At 43.9% G+C, this 16,280-nt stretch overlaps 1 protein-coding gene across 1 annotated transcript in view; it reads left to right on the top strand.

Annotated features, from left to right (window-relative positions):
• The window catches only part of dnah6 (dynein, axonemal, heavy chain 6), a 168,135-nt gene that overhangs the window by 136,949 nt on the left and 14,906 nt on the right, over positions 1-16,280 (top strand). Inside the window, exons 58-66 of the mRNA XM_038999073.1 lie at positions 1,039-1,226; positions 3,588-3,778; positions 4,525-4,685; positions 10,522-10,610; positions 12,409-12,555; positions 12,648-12,786; positions 15,382-15,501; positions 15,638-15,759; positions 16,054-16,183. Of these exons, the coding sequence (XP_038855001.1) occupies positions 1,039-1,226; positions 3,588-3,778; positions 4,525-4,685; positions 10,522-10,610; positions 12,409-12,555; positions 12,648-12,786; positions 15,382-15,501; positions 15,638-15,759; positions 16,054-16,183 (1,287 nt within the window). The remainder of the gene's footprint in view (positions 1-1,038; positions 1,227-3,587; positions 3,779-4,524; positions 4,686-10,521; positions 10,611-12,408; positions 12,556-12,647; positions 12,787-15,381; positions 15,502-15,637; positions 15,760-16,053; positions 16,184-16,280) is intronic.

Below are 16,280 nucleotides of genomic sequence, written 5' to 3'. Positions count from 1 at the left end.
TCCACTAGGTAGAGTGGTAACACACAGCTAAAATAACCTAGAGATGTCCACTAGGTAGAGTGGTAACACACAGCTAAAATAACCTAGAGATGTCCACTAGGTAGAGTGGTAACACACAGCTAAAATAACCTAGAGATTACCACTAGGTAGAGTGGTAACACACAGCTAAAATAACCTAGAGATTACCACTAGGTAGAGTGGTAACACACAGCTAAAATAACCTAGAGATTACCACTAGGTAGAGTGGTAACACACAGCTAAAATAACCTAGAGATTACCACTAGGTAGAGTGGTAACACACAGCTAAAATAACCTAGAGATTACCACTAGGTAGAGTGGTAACACACAGCTAAAATAACCTAGAGATTACCACTAGGTAGAGTGGTAACACACAGCTAAAATAACCTAGAGATTACCACTAGGTAGAGTGGTAACACACAGCTAAAATAACCTAGAGATGTCCACTAGGTAGAGTAGTAACACACAGCTAAAATAACCTAGAGATTACCACTAGGTAGAGTGGTAACACACAGCTAAAATAACCTAGAGATGTCCACTAGGTAGAGTGGTTACACACAGCTAAAATAACCTAGAGATTACCACTAGGTAGAGTGGTAACACACAGCTAAAATAACCTAGAGATGTCCACTAGGTAGAGTAGTAACACACAGCTAAAATAACCTAGAGATTACCACTAGTTAGAGTGGTAACATACAGCTAAAATAACCTAGAGATGTCCACTAGGTAGAGTGGTAACACACAGCTAAAATAACCTAGAGATTACCACAAGGTAGAGTGGTTACACACAGCTAAAATAACCTAGAGATTACCACTAGGTAGAGTGGTAACACACAGCTAAAATAACCTAGAGATTACCACTATGTAGAGTAGTAACACACAGCTAAAATAACCTAGAGATTACCACTACTTTGTAATCTGCTAATGTTGTCAATGGAGCCTCTTTTACAATGTTTCTGAATTCACTCTCTACCTAGCTACAGAAGTACGGTAGATGAATATTGGAGTGTGTGTTCCCAGGTCGTCTGGAAGTGTGTTTCAACCCAGAGAACTGGCAGGGCTACGTGTCTGACTCCCAGTTGCCTCCCTACTCAGAGGAGATGTCTGAAGAAGAGAAGGAGCAGGCAGACGGGGTCAGGGGTCACTGGGATCAGAGACTGGGGGCCTTCCAGAAACTGGTGCTCATCAAGAGCTTCATGGAGGAGAAGGTAGTGGGGGTTGTGTGTGTGTGTGTGTGTGTGTGTGTGTGTGTGTGTGTGTGTGTGTGTGTGTGTGTGTGTGTGTGTGTGTGTGTGTGTGTGTGTGTGTGTGTGTGTGTGTGTGTGTGTGTGTGTGTGTGTATCAGTCTGCTTGTGATGGTGAAAGGGCTACCAGTTTTCTTGGCATCTCATTGTATGTTGTATATCAATGGTCATATTTGATAGAAGTTGCCCTTCAGGCCATACAGCGATATCTGCAGTTATGTTTATCCATCCATTTTGTTTAGGGTGTGTTCTTAAAAATAAATAAATTCAGAGCGTTGTCAGATTGTACGTTGGTAAATTCAGAGCGTTGTCAGATTGTACGTTGGTAAATTCAGAGCGCTGTCAGATTGTTCGTTGGTAAATTCAGAGCGTTGTCAGATTGTACGTTGGTAAATCAGAGCGTTGTCAGATTGTACGTTGGTAAATTCAGAGCGTTGTCAGATTGTACGTTGGTAAATTCAGAGCGTTGTCAGATTGTACGTTGGTAAATTCAGAGCGTTGTCAGATTGTACGTTGGTAAATCAGAGCGTTGTCAGATTGTACGTTGGTAAATTCAGAGCGTTGTCAGATTGTACGTTGGTAAATCAGAGCGTTGTCAGATTGTACGTTGGTAAATTCAGAGCGTTGTCAGATTGTACGTTGGTAAATTCAGAGCGTTGTCAGATTGTACGTTGGTAAATCAGAGCGTTGTCAGATTGTACGTTGGTAAATTCAGAGCGTTGTCAGATTGTACGTTGGTAAATTCAGAGCGCTGTCAGATTGTTCGTTGGTAAATTCAGAGCGTTGTCAGATTGTAAGTTGGTAAATCAGAGCGTTGTCAGATTGTACGTTGGTAATTCAGAGCGTTGTCAGATTGTACGTTGGTAAATTCAGAGCGTTGTCAGATTGTACGTTGGTAAATCAGAGCGTTGTCAGATTGTACGTTGGTAAATCAGAGCGTTGTCAGATTGTTCGTTGGTAAATTCAGAGCGTTGTCAGATTGTACGTTGGTAAATTCAGAGCGCTGTCAGATTGTTCGTTGGTAAATTCAGAGCGTTGTCAGATTGTACGTTGGTAAATCAGAGCGTTGTCAGATTGTACGTTGGTAAATTCAGAGCGTTGTCAGATTGTACATTGGTAATTCAGAGCGTTGTCAGATTGTACGTTGGTAAATTCAGAGCGTTGTCAGATTGTACGTTGGTAAATTCAGAGCGTTGTCAGATTGTACGTTGGTAATTCAGAGCGTTGTCAGATTGTACGTTGGTAAATTCAGAGCGTTGTCAGATTGTACGTTGGTAAATCAGAGCGTTGTCAGATTGTACGTTGGTAAATTCAGAGCGTTGTCAGATTGTACGTTGGTAAATCAGAGCGTTGTCAGATTGTACATTGGTAAATTCAGAGCGTTGTCAGATTGTACGTTGGTAAATTCAGAGCGTTGTCAGATTGTACGTTGGTAAATTCACAGCGTTGTCAGATTGTACGTTGGTAAATTCAGAGCGTTGTCAGATTGTACGTTGGTAAATTCAGAGCGTTGTCAGATTGTACTTTGGTAAATTCAGAGCGTTGTCAGATTGTACGTTGGTAAATTCAGAGCGTTGTCAGATTGTACGTTGGTAAATCAGAGCGTTGTCAGATTGTACGTTGGTAAATTCAGAGCGTTGTCAGATTGTACGTTGGTAAATTCAGAGCGTTGTCAGATTGTACATTGGTAATTCAGAGCGTTGTCAGATTGTATGTTGGTAAATTCAGAGCGTTGTCAGATTGTACGTTGGTAATTCAGAGCGTTGTCAGATTGTACGTTGGTAAATTCAGAGCGTTGTCAGATTGTGCGTTGGTAAATTCAGAGCGTTGTCAGATTGTGCGTTGGTAAATTAAGAGCGTTGTCAGATTGTACGTTGGTAAATTCAGAGCGTTTGTCTCTCGGAGCGTTCAGAGCACACTGGACTCTCTGGCGCGAGGACGAGGGTTGATCCCAGCATTCTGACCTCACAACTACCGTCAACCACCCAAGCTGACTGGCTAACGTTGGCTAGCTTGCTAGCTACTTCCAGACACATAATGAGAGAACACCTCACTCTGATCATTTTCCTCGAGCAGAGCTGGTTCGGCTGGTTTCATGTTATCCTGAGTGTTGGTGACTGTAACTGTGCTACTGGCAACATTTTAATTATGTTTTTTTGCCAACGTTTGCTGACAGCGGCCATATTCAGCAGGTGTTGAACGTTTGTAAATTCAGTTATTCTGCTCTCTGACACGCTCAAGAGGAGAGTACTCTGAAATCAGAGTAGATAGCCAGAGGAAATTGACTTACTCTCCCTGCCACTCTCTCTCCCTCCCTCCCTCTAGGTGGTGTTTGCGGTGACAGAGTTTGTGATCGTGAGCCTGGGGAAACAGTTTGTAGAGAACCCTCCTGTTGACCTGGCCACTCTCTACAGTGACATGTCTCCCTCCACCCCCCTGGTCTTCATCCTCAGTACCGGATCAGACCCCATGGGAGCCTTCCAACGCTTCGCCAAGGAGAGGGGATACCTGGACAGGTGAGGGGATACCTGGACAGGTGAGGGGATACCTGGACAGGTGAGGGGATACCTGGACAGGTGGGGGGGTACCTGGACAGGTGAGGGGATACCTGGACAGGTGAGGGGGTACCTGGACAGGTGAGGGGGTGGGACAGAGGGAGGATGGAGGAGAAGGGGGGAGGTGACGGGGGAGGGAGGGAGGGAGGGGTAGTTGGGTACCCCTGTCCCCCTCTCTGAGACTGTTCCCCTCTCTATGTCCGTCTCCTGTATCTCAGTATTAACAACTTGTCCTTCTTTCTCATCATGTGTCCGAGTTTGGCTGGTGTAGGCCATCATTGTAAATAAGAATTTGTTCTTAACTGACTTGCCTAGTTAAATAAAGGATCAATGAAAAATAAATAAATAAAAATCTCTCTCTAGGTCAGGGTCCTCTCTGTCCCTCAGTATTAACCCTCTGTCTCTCAGTATTAACCCTCTGTCTCTCAGTATTAACCCTCTGTCTCTCAGTATTAACCCTCTGTCTCTCAGTATTAACCCTCTGTCTCTCAGTATTAACCCTCTGTCTCTCAGTATTAACACTCTGTCTCTCAGTATTAACCCTCTGTCTCTCAGTATTAACCCTCTGTCTCTCAGTATTAACCCTCTGTCTCTCAGTATTAACCCTCTGTCTCTCAGTATTAACCCTCTGTCTCTCAGTATTAACCCTCTGTCTCTCAGTATTAACCCTCTGTCTCTCAGTATTAACCCTCTGTCTCTCTCTCCAGGGTGAGGTCTATCTCTCTGGGTCAGGGTCAGGGTCCTATAGCTGAGAAGATGATTCTGGAAGCTCTGAAGAGTGGCAACTGGATCTTCCTCCAGAACTGTCACCTGGCTGTGTCCTGGATGTTAGCCATGGAGGAACTTATCAAGACCTTCACTGAGCCGGGTCAGACACCCTAAACACACACACACACACACACACCCTACACACAGACACACTAAACACACACACACTACCCACACACACCCTACACACAGACACACACACACCCTACACACATACACCCTAAACACACACACACCCTAAACACACACACACACACACTATACACACACACACACACACACACACACACACACACACACACACACACACACACACACACACACACACACACACACACACACACACACACCCTACACACAGACACCCTAAACACACACACACACTACACACACACACCCTACACACAGACACACGCACCATTTATATTGACCATATTCCCTACACAGTATATGACATCCTACACTGTAGTTTAGGCACTGGAGCAGACCACTGTATTCCCACCTACTGCCCCTAGACGAAACATATCATTTGGTCCAAATATGGTTTTCCAACAGCGTGATTGAAGTTTGTCAACAGAATGTCACTGTTCACATATGGTGCTCCAACATCTTATGGATAGACACACTACAACAGAATACCACTGTTCACATATCTAGACACACTACAACAGAATACCACTGTTCACATATCTAGACACACTACAACAGAATACCACTGTTCACATATCTAGACACACTACAACAGAATACCACTGTTCACATATCTAATGGATAGATACACTACAACAGAATACCACTGTTCACATATCTAGACACACTACAACAGAATACCACTGTTCACATATCTAGACACACTACAACAGAATACCACTGTTCACATATCTAATGGATAGACACACTACAACAGAATACCACTGTTCACATATCTAGACACACTACAACAGAATACCACTGTTCACATATCTAATGGATAGATACACTACAACAGAATACCACTGTTCACATATCTAATGGATAGATACACTACAACAGAATACCACTGTTCACATATCTAATGGATAGACACACTACAACAGAATACCACTGTTCACATATCTAATGGATAGATACACTACAACAGAATACCACTGTTCACATATCTAATGGATAGACACACTACAACAGAATACCACTGTTCACATATCTAATGGATAGACACACTACAACAGAATACCACTGTTCACATATCTAGACACACTACAACAGAATATCACTGTTCACATATCTAGACACACTACAACAGAATACCACTGTTCACATATCTAGACACACTACAACAGAATACCACTGTTCACATATCTAGACACACTACAACAGAATATCACTGTTCACATATCTACTGGATAGACACACTACAACAGAATACCACTGTTCACATATATAGACACACTACAACAGAATACCACTGTTCACATATCTAATGGATAGACACACTACAACAGAATACCACTGTTCACATATCTAGACACACTACAACAGAATACCACTGTTCACATATCTAATGGATAGATACACTACAACAGAATACCACTGTTCACATATCTAGACACACTACAACAGAATACCACTGTTCACATATCTAGATACACTACAACAGAATATCACTGTTCACATATCTAATGGATAGACACACTACAACAGAATACCACTGTTCACATATCTAATGGATAGACACACTACAACAGAATACCACTGTTCACATATCTACTGGATAGACACACTACAACAGAATACCACTGTTCACATATCTAATGGATAGACACACTACAACAGAATACCACTGTTCACATATCTAGATACACTACAACAGAATATCACTGTTCACATATCTAATGGATAGACACACTACAACAGAATACCACTGTTCACATATCTAATGGATAGACACACTACAACAGAATACCACTGTTCACATATCTACTGGATAGACACACTACAACAGAATACCACTGTTCACATATCTAATGGATAGACACACTACAACAGAATACCACTGTTCACATATCTAATGGATAGACACACTACAACAGAATACCACTGTTCACATATCTAATGGATAGACACACTACAACAGAATACCACTGTTCACATATCTAATGGATAGACACACTACAACAGAATACCACTGTTCACATATCTACTGGATAGACACACTACAACAGAATACCACTGTTCACATATCTAATGGATAGACACACTACAACAGAATACCACTGTTCACATATCTAATGGATAGACACACTACAACAGAATACCACTGTACACATATCTAGACACACTACAACAGAATATCACTGTTCACATATCTAGACACACTACAACAGAATACCACTGTTCACATATCTAGACACACTACAACAGAATATCACTGTTCACATATCTAATGGATAGACACACTACAACAGAATACCACTGTTCACATATCTAGACACACTACAACAGAATACCACTGTTCACATATCTACTGGATAGACACACTACAACAGAATACCACTGTTCACATATCTAGACACACTACAACAGAATACCACTGTTCACATATCTACTGGATAGACACACTACAACAGAATACCACTGTTCACATATCTAGACACACTACAACAGAATATCACTGTTCACATATCTAGACACACTACAACAGAATACCACTGTTCACATATCTACTGGATAGACACACTACAACAGAATACCACTGTTCACATATCTAGACACACTACAACAGAATATCACTGTTCACATATCTAATGGATAGACACACTACAACAGAATACCACTGTTCACATATCTAGACACACTACAACAGAATACCACTGTTCACATATCTACTGGATAGACACACTACAACAGAATACCACTGTTCACATATCTAGACACACTACAACAGAATACCACTGTTCACATATCTACTGGATAGACACACTACAACAGAATACCACTGTTCACATATCTAGACACACTACAACAGAATACCACTGTTCACATATCTACTGGATAGACACACTACAACAGAATACCACTGTTCACATATCTACTGGATAGACACACTACAACAGAATACCACTGTTCACATATCTACTGGATAGACACACTACAACAGAATACCACTGTTCACATATCTACTGGATAGACACACTACAACAGAATACCACTGTTCACATATCTAATGGATAGATACACTACAACAGAATACCACTGTTCACATATCTAGACACACTACAACAGAATACCACTGTTCACATATCTAGACACACTACAACAGAATACCACTGTTCACATATCTAATGGATAGACACACTACAACAGAATACCACTGTTCACATATCTAATGGATAGACACACTACAACAGAATACCACTGTTCACATATCTAATGGATAGACACACTACAACAGAATACCACTGTTCACATATCTAGACACACTACAACAGAATACCACTGTTCACATATCTAGACACACTACAACAGAATACCACTGTTCACATATCTAATGGATAGACACACTACAACAGAATACCACTGTTCACATATCTAATGGATAGACACACTACAACAGAATACCACTGTTCACATATCTAGACACACTACAACAGAATACCACTGTTCACATATCTAGACACACTACAACAGAATACCACTGTTCACATATCTAGACACACTACAACAGAATACCACTGTTCACATATCTAATGGATAGACACACTACAACAGAATACCACTGTTCACATATCTAATGGATAGACACACTACAACAGAATACCACTGTTCACATATCTACTGGATAGACACACTACAACAGAATACCACTGTTCACATATCTAGACACACTACAACAGAATACCACTGTTCACATATCTACTGGATAGACACACTACAACAGAATACCACTGTTCACATATCTAGACACACTACAACAGAATACCACTGTTCACATATCTACTGGATAGACACACTACAACAGAATACCACTGTTCACATATCTAGACACACTACAACAGAATACCACTGTTCACATATCTAGACACACTACAACATCAGTCAACCAGGTATGGGATCATATTACCATAGATCTGTGTACTGTACAGTTGAAGTCGGAAGTTTACATACACCTTAGCCAAATATATTTAAACTCCCTACAAGCTTCCCACAATAAGTTCGGTGAATTTTGACCCATTCCTCCTGACAGATCTGGTGTAACTGAGTCATGTTTGTAGGCCTCCTTGCTCGCACACACGCTTTTTCAGTTCTGCCCACACATTTTCTATAGGATTGAGGTCAGGGTTTTGTGATGGCCACTCCAATACCTTGACTTTGTTATCCTTAAGCCATTTTGCCACAACTTTGGAAGTATGCTTGGGGTCATTGTCCATTTGGAAGACCCATTTGCAACCAAGCTTTAACTTCCTGACTGATGTCTTGAGATGTTGCTTCAATATATCCACATAATTTTCCTGCCTCATGATGCCATCTGTTTTGTGAAGTGCACCAGTCCCTCCTGCAGCAAAGCACCCCCACAACATGATGCTGTCACCCCCGTGCTTCACGGTTGGGATGGTGTTCTTCGGCTTGCAAGCCTCCCCCTTTTTCCTCCATACATAACGATGTTCATTATGGCCAAACAGTTCTATTTTTGTTTCATCAGACCAGAGGACATTTCACCTAAGAGTACGATCGTTGTCCCCATGTGCAGTTGCAAACCGTAGTCTGGCTTTTTTATGGCGGTTTTGGAGCAGTGGCTTCCTCCTTGCTGAGCGGCCTTTCAGGTTATGTCGATATAGGACTCGTTTTACTGTGGATATAGATACTTTTGTACCTGTTTCCTCCAGCATCTTCACAAGGTCCTTTACAGTTGTTCAGGGATTGATTCGCACTTTTCGCACCAAAGTACGTTCATCTCTAGGAGACAGAACGCGTCTCCTTCCTGAGCGGTATGACGGCTGCATTGTCCCATGGGTGTTTATACTTGCGTACTATTGTTTGTACAGATGGACGTGATACCTTCAGGCGTTTGGAAATTGCTTCTAAGGATGAACCAGACTTGTGGAGGTCTACAATTTTTTTTCTGAGGTCTTGGCTGATTTATTTTGATTTTCCCATGATGTCAAGCAAAGAGGCACTGAGTTTGAAGGTAGGCCTTGAAATACATCTACAGGTACATCTCCAATTGAGTCAAATGATGTCAATTAGCCTATCAGAAGCTTCTTAAACCATGACATCATTTTCTGGAATTTTCCAATCTGTTTACAGGCACAGTCAACTTAGTGTATGTAAACTTCTGACCCACTGGAATTGTGATACAGTGAATTATAAGTGAAATAATCTGTCTGTAAACAATTGTTGGAAAAATTACTTGTGACATGCACACAAGCGGCAGGTAGCCTAGTGGTTAGAGCGTTGGACAAGATCGAATCCCCAAGCTGACAAGGTAAAAATCTGTCGTTCTGCCCCTGAACAAGGCAGTTAACCCACTGTTCCGAGGCCGTCATTGAAAATAAGAATTTGTTCTTAACTGACTTGCCTAGTTAAATAAAGGTAAAATAAATAAATAAATATAATAGAACAAAGTAGATGTCCTAACCGACTTGCCAAATCTATAGTTTGTTTACAAGAAATTTGTGGAGTGGTTGAAAAACAAGTTTTAATGACTCCAACCTTAGTATATGTAAACTTCCGACTTCAACTGTATGTACCTTGGTATCAGGTGGTGTGAGGTGTTGCTGTGTGGTTAGGTCAGGACACAGGGTGAATGGGGATTTGAATGGTACTCACACACACACACTGCACCTGCGGCTGTCCTGTGCTGCTGGACCTCTCTTCTACACGCTATGGACTGGACTGACCCTGTGTGTGTGTGCTGTGTTTATGTCTACTGACTCATTCTGTCACCTCCTCCCTGTTAGACACGGTGATCCATGAGAACTTCAGGTTGTTCCTGAGCTCCATGCCCACCAAGGTGTTCCCTGTCACCGTCCTCCAAAACTCTGTCAAGGTAACGCTCATTTTTACACTCTGTCACAGGACATAGAGACCTTTGATTCTACAACTCAAATTTAGGTTCTACAATTCCAATTTAGATTCTGGAACTCATTCTCAGATGATGAAACTCAGTCTCAGATGATGAAACTCAGTCTCAGATGATGAAACTCAGTCTCAGATGATGAAACTCAGTCTTAGATGATGAAACTCAGTCTTAGATGATGAAACTCAGTCTCAGATGATGAAACTCAGTCTCAGATGATGGAACTCAGTCTCAGATGATGGAACTCAGTCTCAGATGATGAAACTCAGTCTCAGATGATGAAACTCAGTCTTAGATGATGAAACTCAGTCTCAGATGATGGAACTCAGTCTCAGATGATGAAACTCAGTCTCAGATGATGAAACTCAGTCTCAGATGATGAAACTCAGTCTCAGATGATGGAACTCAGTCTCAGATGATGGAACTCAGTCTCAGATGATGAAACTCAGTCTCAGATGATGAAACTCAGTCTTAGATGATGAAACTCAGTCTTAGATGATGAAACTCAGTCTTAGATGATGAAACTCAGTCTTAGATGATGAAACTCAGTCTTAGATGATGGAACTCAGTCTTAGATGATGAAACTCAGTCTGAGATGATGAAACTCAGTCTTAGGTTCTAGAATTCAGTCTTAGGTTTTAGAATCTCAGTCTTAGGTTCTACAAACTCAGTCTTAGGTTCTACAATCTCAGTCTTAGGTTCTACAATCTCAGTCTTAGGTTCTACAATCTCAGTCTTAGGTTCTACAATCTCAGTCTTAGGTTCTACAATCTCAGTCTTAGGTTCTACAATCTCAGTCTTATGTTCTAGAATTCAGTCTTAGTTCTAGAGTATCATCTTGGATTGTCTAAATTGAAACAGTATTGGATTCTCAATGCTCTGTTGAGATATTTATGGATCCTCAGCAATTCCGATATTTCCTGTTTGCGTCTTTGGACAGATTGTCCTCTCAACCTTAGCCACTCCGGACAGTGTTTCATATCCCTCACAGGGCCTTCCCTAACCATGAGAGAGTAGTCCTGTCACACACGGCTTACACACACATGTAGGGCCATCGCTCTTTGTAGACGCATACACACGTGTGCACACACACACACCTAACCCGTGTGATTGAGCGTGGGTGCATGTCTATGTCTCAGAATTATCTGATTGGTTATCCTTTTATTTCCACATCTGTGTGTGGATGTCTGTGGATGTGTGGACTGGTGTATGTCTGTGTGTGTGTGGACGTGTGTATGTGTGTGTGTGTGTGGACGTGTGTATGTGTGTGTGTGTGTGTGTGTGTGTGTGTGTGTGTGTGTGTGTGTGTGTGTGTGTGTGTGTGTGTGTGTGTGTGTGTGTGTGTGTGTGTGTGTGTGTGTGTGTGTGTGTGTGTATGGATATGTGAGTGTGTGTTTCCTTGTGGACGTGTGTGTGTGTGTATGGATATGTGAGTGTGTGTGTGTGTGTGTGTGTGTGTGTGTGTGTGTGTGTGTGTGTGTGTGTGTGTGTGTGTGTGTGTGTGTGTGTGTGTGTGTGTGTGCGCTTGTGGTCATATGTGCGTGTGTTTGCTTGTGGACGTGTGTGTGTGTGTGTGTTTGCTTGTGGACGTGTGTGTGTTTGCTTGTGGACGTGTGTGTGTGTGTTTGCTTGTGGACGTGTGTGTGTGTGTTTGCTTGTGGATGTGTGTGTGTGTGTGTGTGTTTGCTTGTGGACGTGTGTGTGTGTTTGCTTGTGGACGTGTGTGTGTGTGTGTTTGCTTGTGGACATGTGTGTGTGCGTGGGCCAGGTGACCAACGAGCCTCCTAAGGGTCTACGTGCCAACGTGCGCCGGGCGTTCACTGAGATCACCAACAACTTCTTTGAGGAGCACATCCTGGGACGCCAGTGGAGGAAGATCATCTTTGGAGTCTGCTTCTTCCACGCCGTCATACAGGTCAGAACACACACCTCCTACTGTATTCATTATGTCTTTGTAACTGATGTTGAGATTGACAGTAGAATTAAAACGGTGAGTGTGTGTTGCAGGAGAGGAAGAAGTTTGGTCCTCTGGGCTGGAACATCCGTTATGAGTTCAACGACAGCGACAGAGAGTGTGCCCTGCTCAACCAGAACCTCTACTGTCAGACTGGTCACATACCCTGGGATGCTCTCATCTACATCACTGGTAGGACTGTATGTGTGTCGGCCTCCCTGCTTGCCTGTCTCCTTGCCTGCCTCTCTCCCTGCTTGCCTGTCTCCCTCCTTGCCTGTCTCCCTGCCTGCCTGCCTCCCTCCCTGCCTACCTGTCTCCCTTCCCGCCTCCCTGCCTGCCTGTCTCCCTGTCTGCCTCCCTTCCTGCCTCCCTCCCTTCCCGCCTCCCTGCTTACGTGCCTGCCTGCCTCCCTCCCTGCCTGCCTGTCTCCCTGCCTGCCTCTCTCCCTGCATGCCTCTCTCCCTGCCTGCCTCTCTCCCTCCCTTCCTGCCTCCCTTCCTGTCTCCCTCCCTGCCTGCCTGTCTCCCTGCCTGCCTCTCTCCCTGCATGCCTCTCTCCCTGCCTGCCTCCCTTCCTGTCTCCCTCCCTTCCTGCCTCCCTGCCTGCCTGTCTCCCTGCCGGGTCCTCCATTATTCATCACATTACTGCTGGCCACTGTGAGGTTCTGAGAGGTTTAGCAGCAGGAAAGACCCTGAGGTTCTGAGAGGTTCAGTAGAAGGGAAGACCCTGAGGTTCTGAGAGGTTTAGTAGCAGGGAAGACCCTGAGGTTCTGAGAGGTTCAGTAGCAGGGAAGACCCTGAGGTTCTGAGAGGTTTAGTAGCAGGGAAGACCCTGAGGTTCAGAGAGGTTTAACAGCAGGGAAGACCCTGAGGTTCTGAGAGGTTTAGTAGCAGGGAAGACCCTGAGGTTCTGAGAGGTTTAGTAGCAGGGAATACCCTGAGGTTCTGAGAGGTTCAGTAGCAGGGAAGACCCTGAGGTTCTGAGAGGTTCAGTAGCAGGGAATACCCTGAGGTTCTGAGAGGTTTAGTAGCAGGGAAGACCCTGAGGTTCTGAGAGGTTTAGTAGCAGGGAAGACCCTGAGGTTCTGAGAGGTTTAGTAGCAGGGAAGACCCTGAGGTTCTGAGAGGTTTAGTAGCAGGGAATACCCTGAGGTTCTGAGAGGTTCAGTAGCAGGGAATACCCTGAGGTTCTGAGAGGTTTAGTAGCAGGGAAGACCCTGAGGTTCTGAGAGGTTTAGTAGCAGGGAAGACCCTGAGGTTCTGAGAGGTTTAGTAGCAGGGAAGACCCTGAGGTTCTGAGAGGTTTAGTAGCAGGGAATACCCTGAGGTTCTGAGAGGTTTAGTAGCAGGGAATACCCTGAGGTTCTGAGAGGTTTAGTAGCAGGGAAGACCCTGAGGTTCTGAGAGGTTTAGTAGCAGGGAAGACCCTGAGGTTCTGAGAGGTTTAGTAGCAGGGAAGACCCTGAGGTTCTGAGAGGTTTAGTAGCAGGGAAGACCCTGAGGTTCTGAGAGGTTTAGTAGCAGGGAATACCCTGGGGTTCTGAGAGGTTTAGTAGCAGGGAAGACCCTGAGGTTCTGAGAGGTTTAGTAGCAGGGAAGACCCTGAGGTTCTGAGAGGTTTAATAGCAAGGAATACCCTGAGGTTCTGAGAGGTTCAGTAGCAGGGAATACCCTGAGGTTCTGAGAGGTTCAGTAGCAGGGAATACCCTGAGGTTCTGAGAGGTTTAGTAGCAGGGAAGACCTTGAGGTTCTGAGAGGTTTAGTAGCAGGGAAGACCCTGAGGTTCTGAGAGGTTTAGTAGCAGGGAAGACCCTGAGGTTCTGAGAGGTTTAGTAGCAGGGAAGACCCTGAGGTTCTGAGAGGTTTAGTAGCAGGGAAGACCCTGAGGTTCTGAGAGGTTTAGTAGCAGGGAAGACCCTGAGGTTCTGAGAGGTTTAGTAGCAGGGAAAACCCTGAGGTTCTGAGAGGTTTAGTAGCAGGGAATACCCTGAGGTTCTGGGAGGTTTAGTAGCAGGTATTGTTGTGAATTGTTAGACACTACTGTACTTTTGTAGCTAGGAACACAAGCATTTCGCTACACCTGCAATAACATGTGACCAATAAAATTTGATTTGCGAATAATGTTTGACAAGGAGGTGTCCACATACACTACATGACGAAAAGTATCTCTAAACTGACATCATGTTTTTCCCCCTTTTCAAATTTGACCTTCTAATTATGATTATACATCATTTAAAAAATATTTTTGGGGATTATACGCTCCTGAGGCCATTTTTTTTTCCCATTATTGATTTCTTCCATTGTTTAGTTTTTTTCAGGCTTTGTAATGTTTGTTTAATTCCTAATTTAACCGTTCTTTGTATGCGGAAATGATCAATTTGAAAATAATTTGGTGTTTAACCTGGCATGATATAGTTTTTAAAATCCTGAATAAAACTGTTCCTCTCTCACATAGTGTAATAACTGAGAGGTAGACAGAAGGGTTCCGCTGGGTTCCACCGTGTTCTGCGTACTAAAGTTTAGAACCTCTATTAGAACCTTCCATTTACCCAGCAGACCCTCTGTTCCAGCTCCACTCTGTCTGTAATAGGAATGAGTCCAAATGTGCACATGTGTTTTCCACAGCAGGTTGATGTAAAGTGGGTGGTGTTCATTAGGGGAATGACCGTAAAACCAACATGAGCATTTCATCTGGAGGTAGCCCCTCCGGGTTTGTGTCCACGTTCTTCCTTTCAGTGCCTAATGACTCCCCCACCCTCTCCTCCTCCCCTCACCCTCTCTCCCCCAGGGGAGATAACCTACGGAGGCAGGGTGACTGATGCCTGGGACCAGCGCTGTCTCCGCACCATCCTCAAACGGTTCTTCTCTCCTGTCACCCTGGACCCAGGGTACACCTTCTCCACCTCAGGTGAAGACCACTGTGTGTGCGTGCGTGCAAATGTATGTGTACAAATGTTGCTGAATCTGAGAAACGGGGGAAATGTGTGTACTGTTGTGTGTGTGTTCAGTGAGATCTAACTGTTCGTATTCTGTCTGTGTGTCAGGTGTCTACTTTGCCCCCGAGGCAGACAGACTGAGTGACTATAACAGGTACATAGAGAACCTTCCTCTCATAGACGACCCTGAGATCTTTGGTATGCACGAGAACGCCAACCTCGCCTTCCAGGTTAGACACGTCACTCTGCTTTTATACTCTGACCTTTAGCTCAGTGGGCTAATACTGGCTTGGGGACAATTAACTATACAGTACCTAAATCAAATTTGTTTTGACAGATTTTTCTCATGTACTGTCTGAAAAGAAGAGGTCAGATCACTAATACAAAACATGTGTTTAGCCAGTTAAGAGGAGAACGTTATCTTTGATGCTGACAACATGGATACATAGTGTAGGTGTATATTGTCTGTGTCCTGTGGGTTACTTGTCATCCCTAAAACGGTGAGGTCTTGTCTGTCTGTACAGCGTCTGGAGACTATGACCCTGATCAACACCATCCTGGAGGTACAGCCTCGCTCGTCAGCCCGCGGCGGGGGCAAGAGCAACGATGAGATCGTCCACGAGCTGGCCGACTCCATCCTCGCCAAGATCCCGGGTGAGAGAGAGACGCACGAAAACACACACACACACACACACACACACACACACACACACACACACACACACACACACACACACACACACACACACAC

The sequence above is a fragment of the Salvelinus namaycush genome, chromosome 8, assembly GCF_016432855.1.
Source record: "Salvelinus namaycush isolate Seneca chromosome 8, SaNama_1.0, whole genome shotgun sequence".
Classification (NCBI taxonomy): Eukaryota; Metazoa; Chordata; class Actinopteri; order Salmoniformes; family Salmonidae; genus Salvelinus; species Salvelinus namaycush.
Note: the sequence above shows the minus strand (reverse complement) of the source record. Positions and strands in the feature narration are given on the sequence as shown.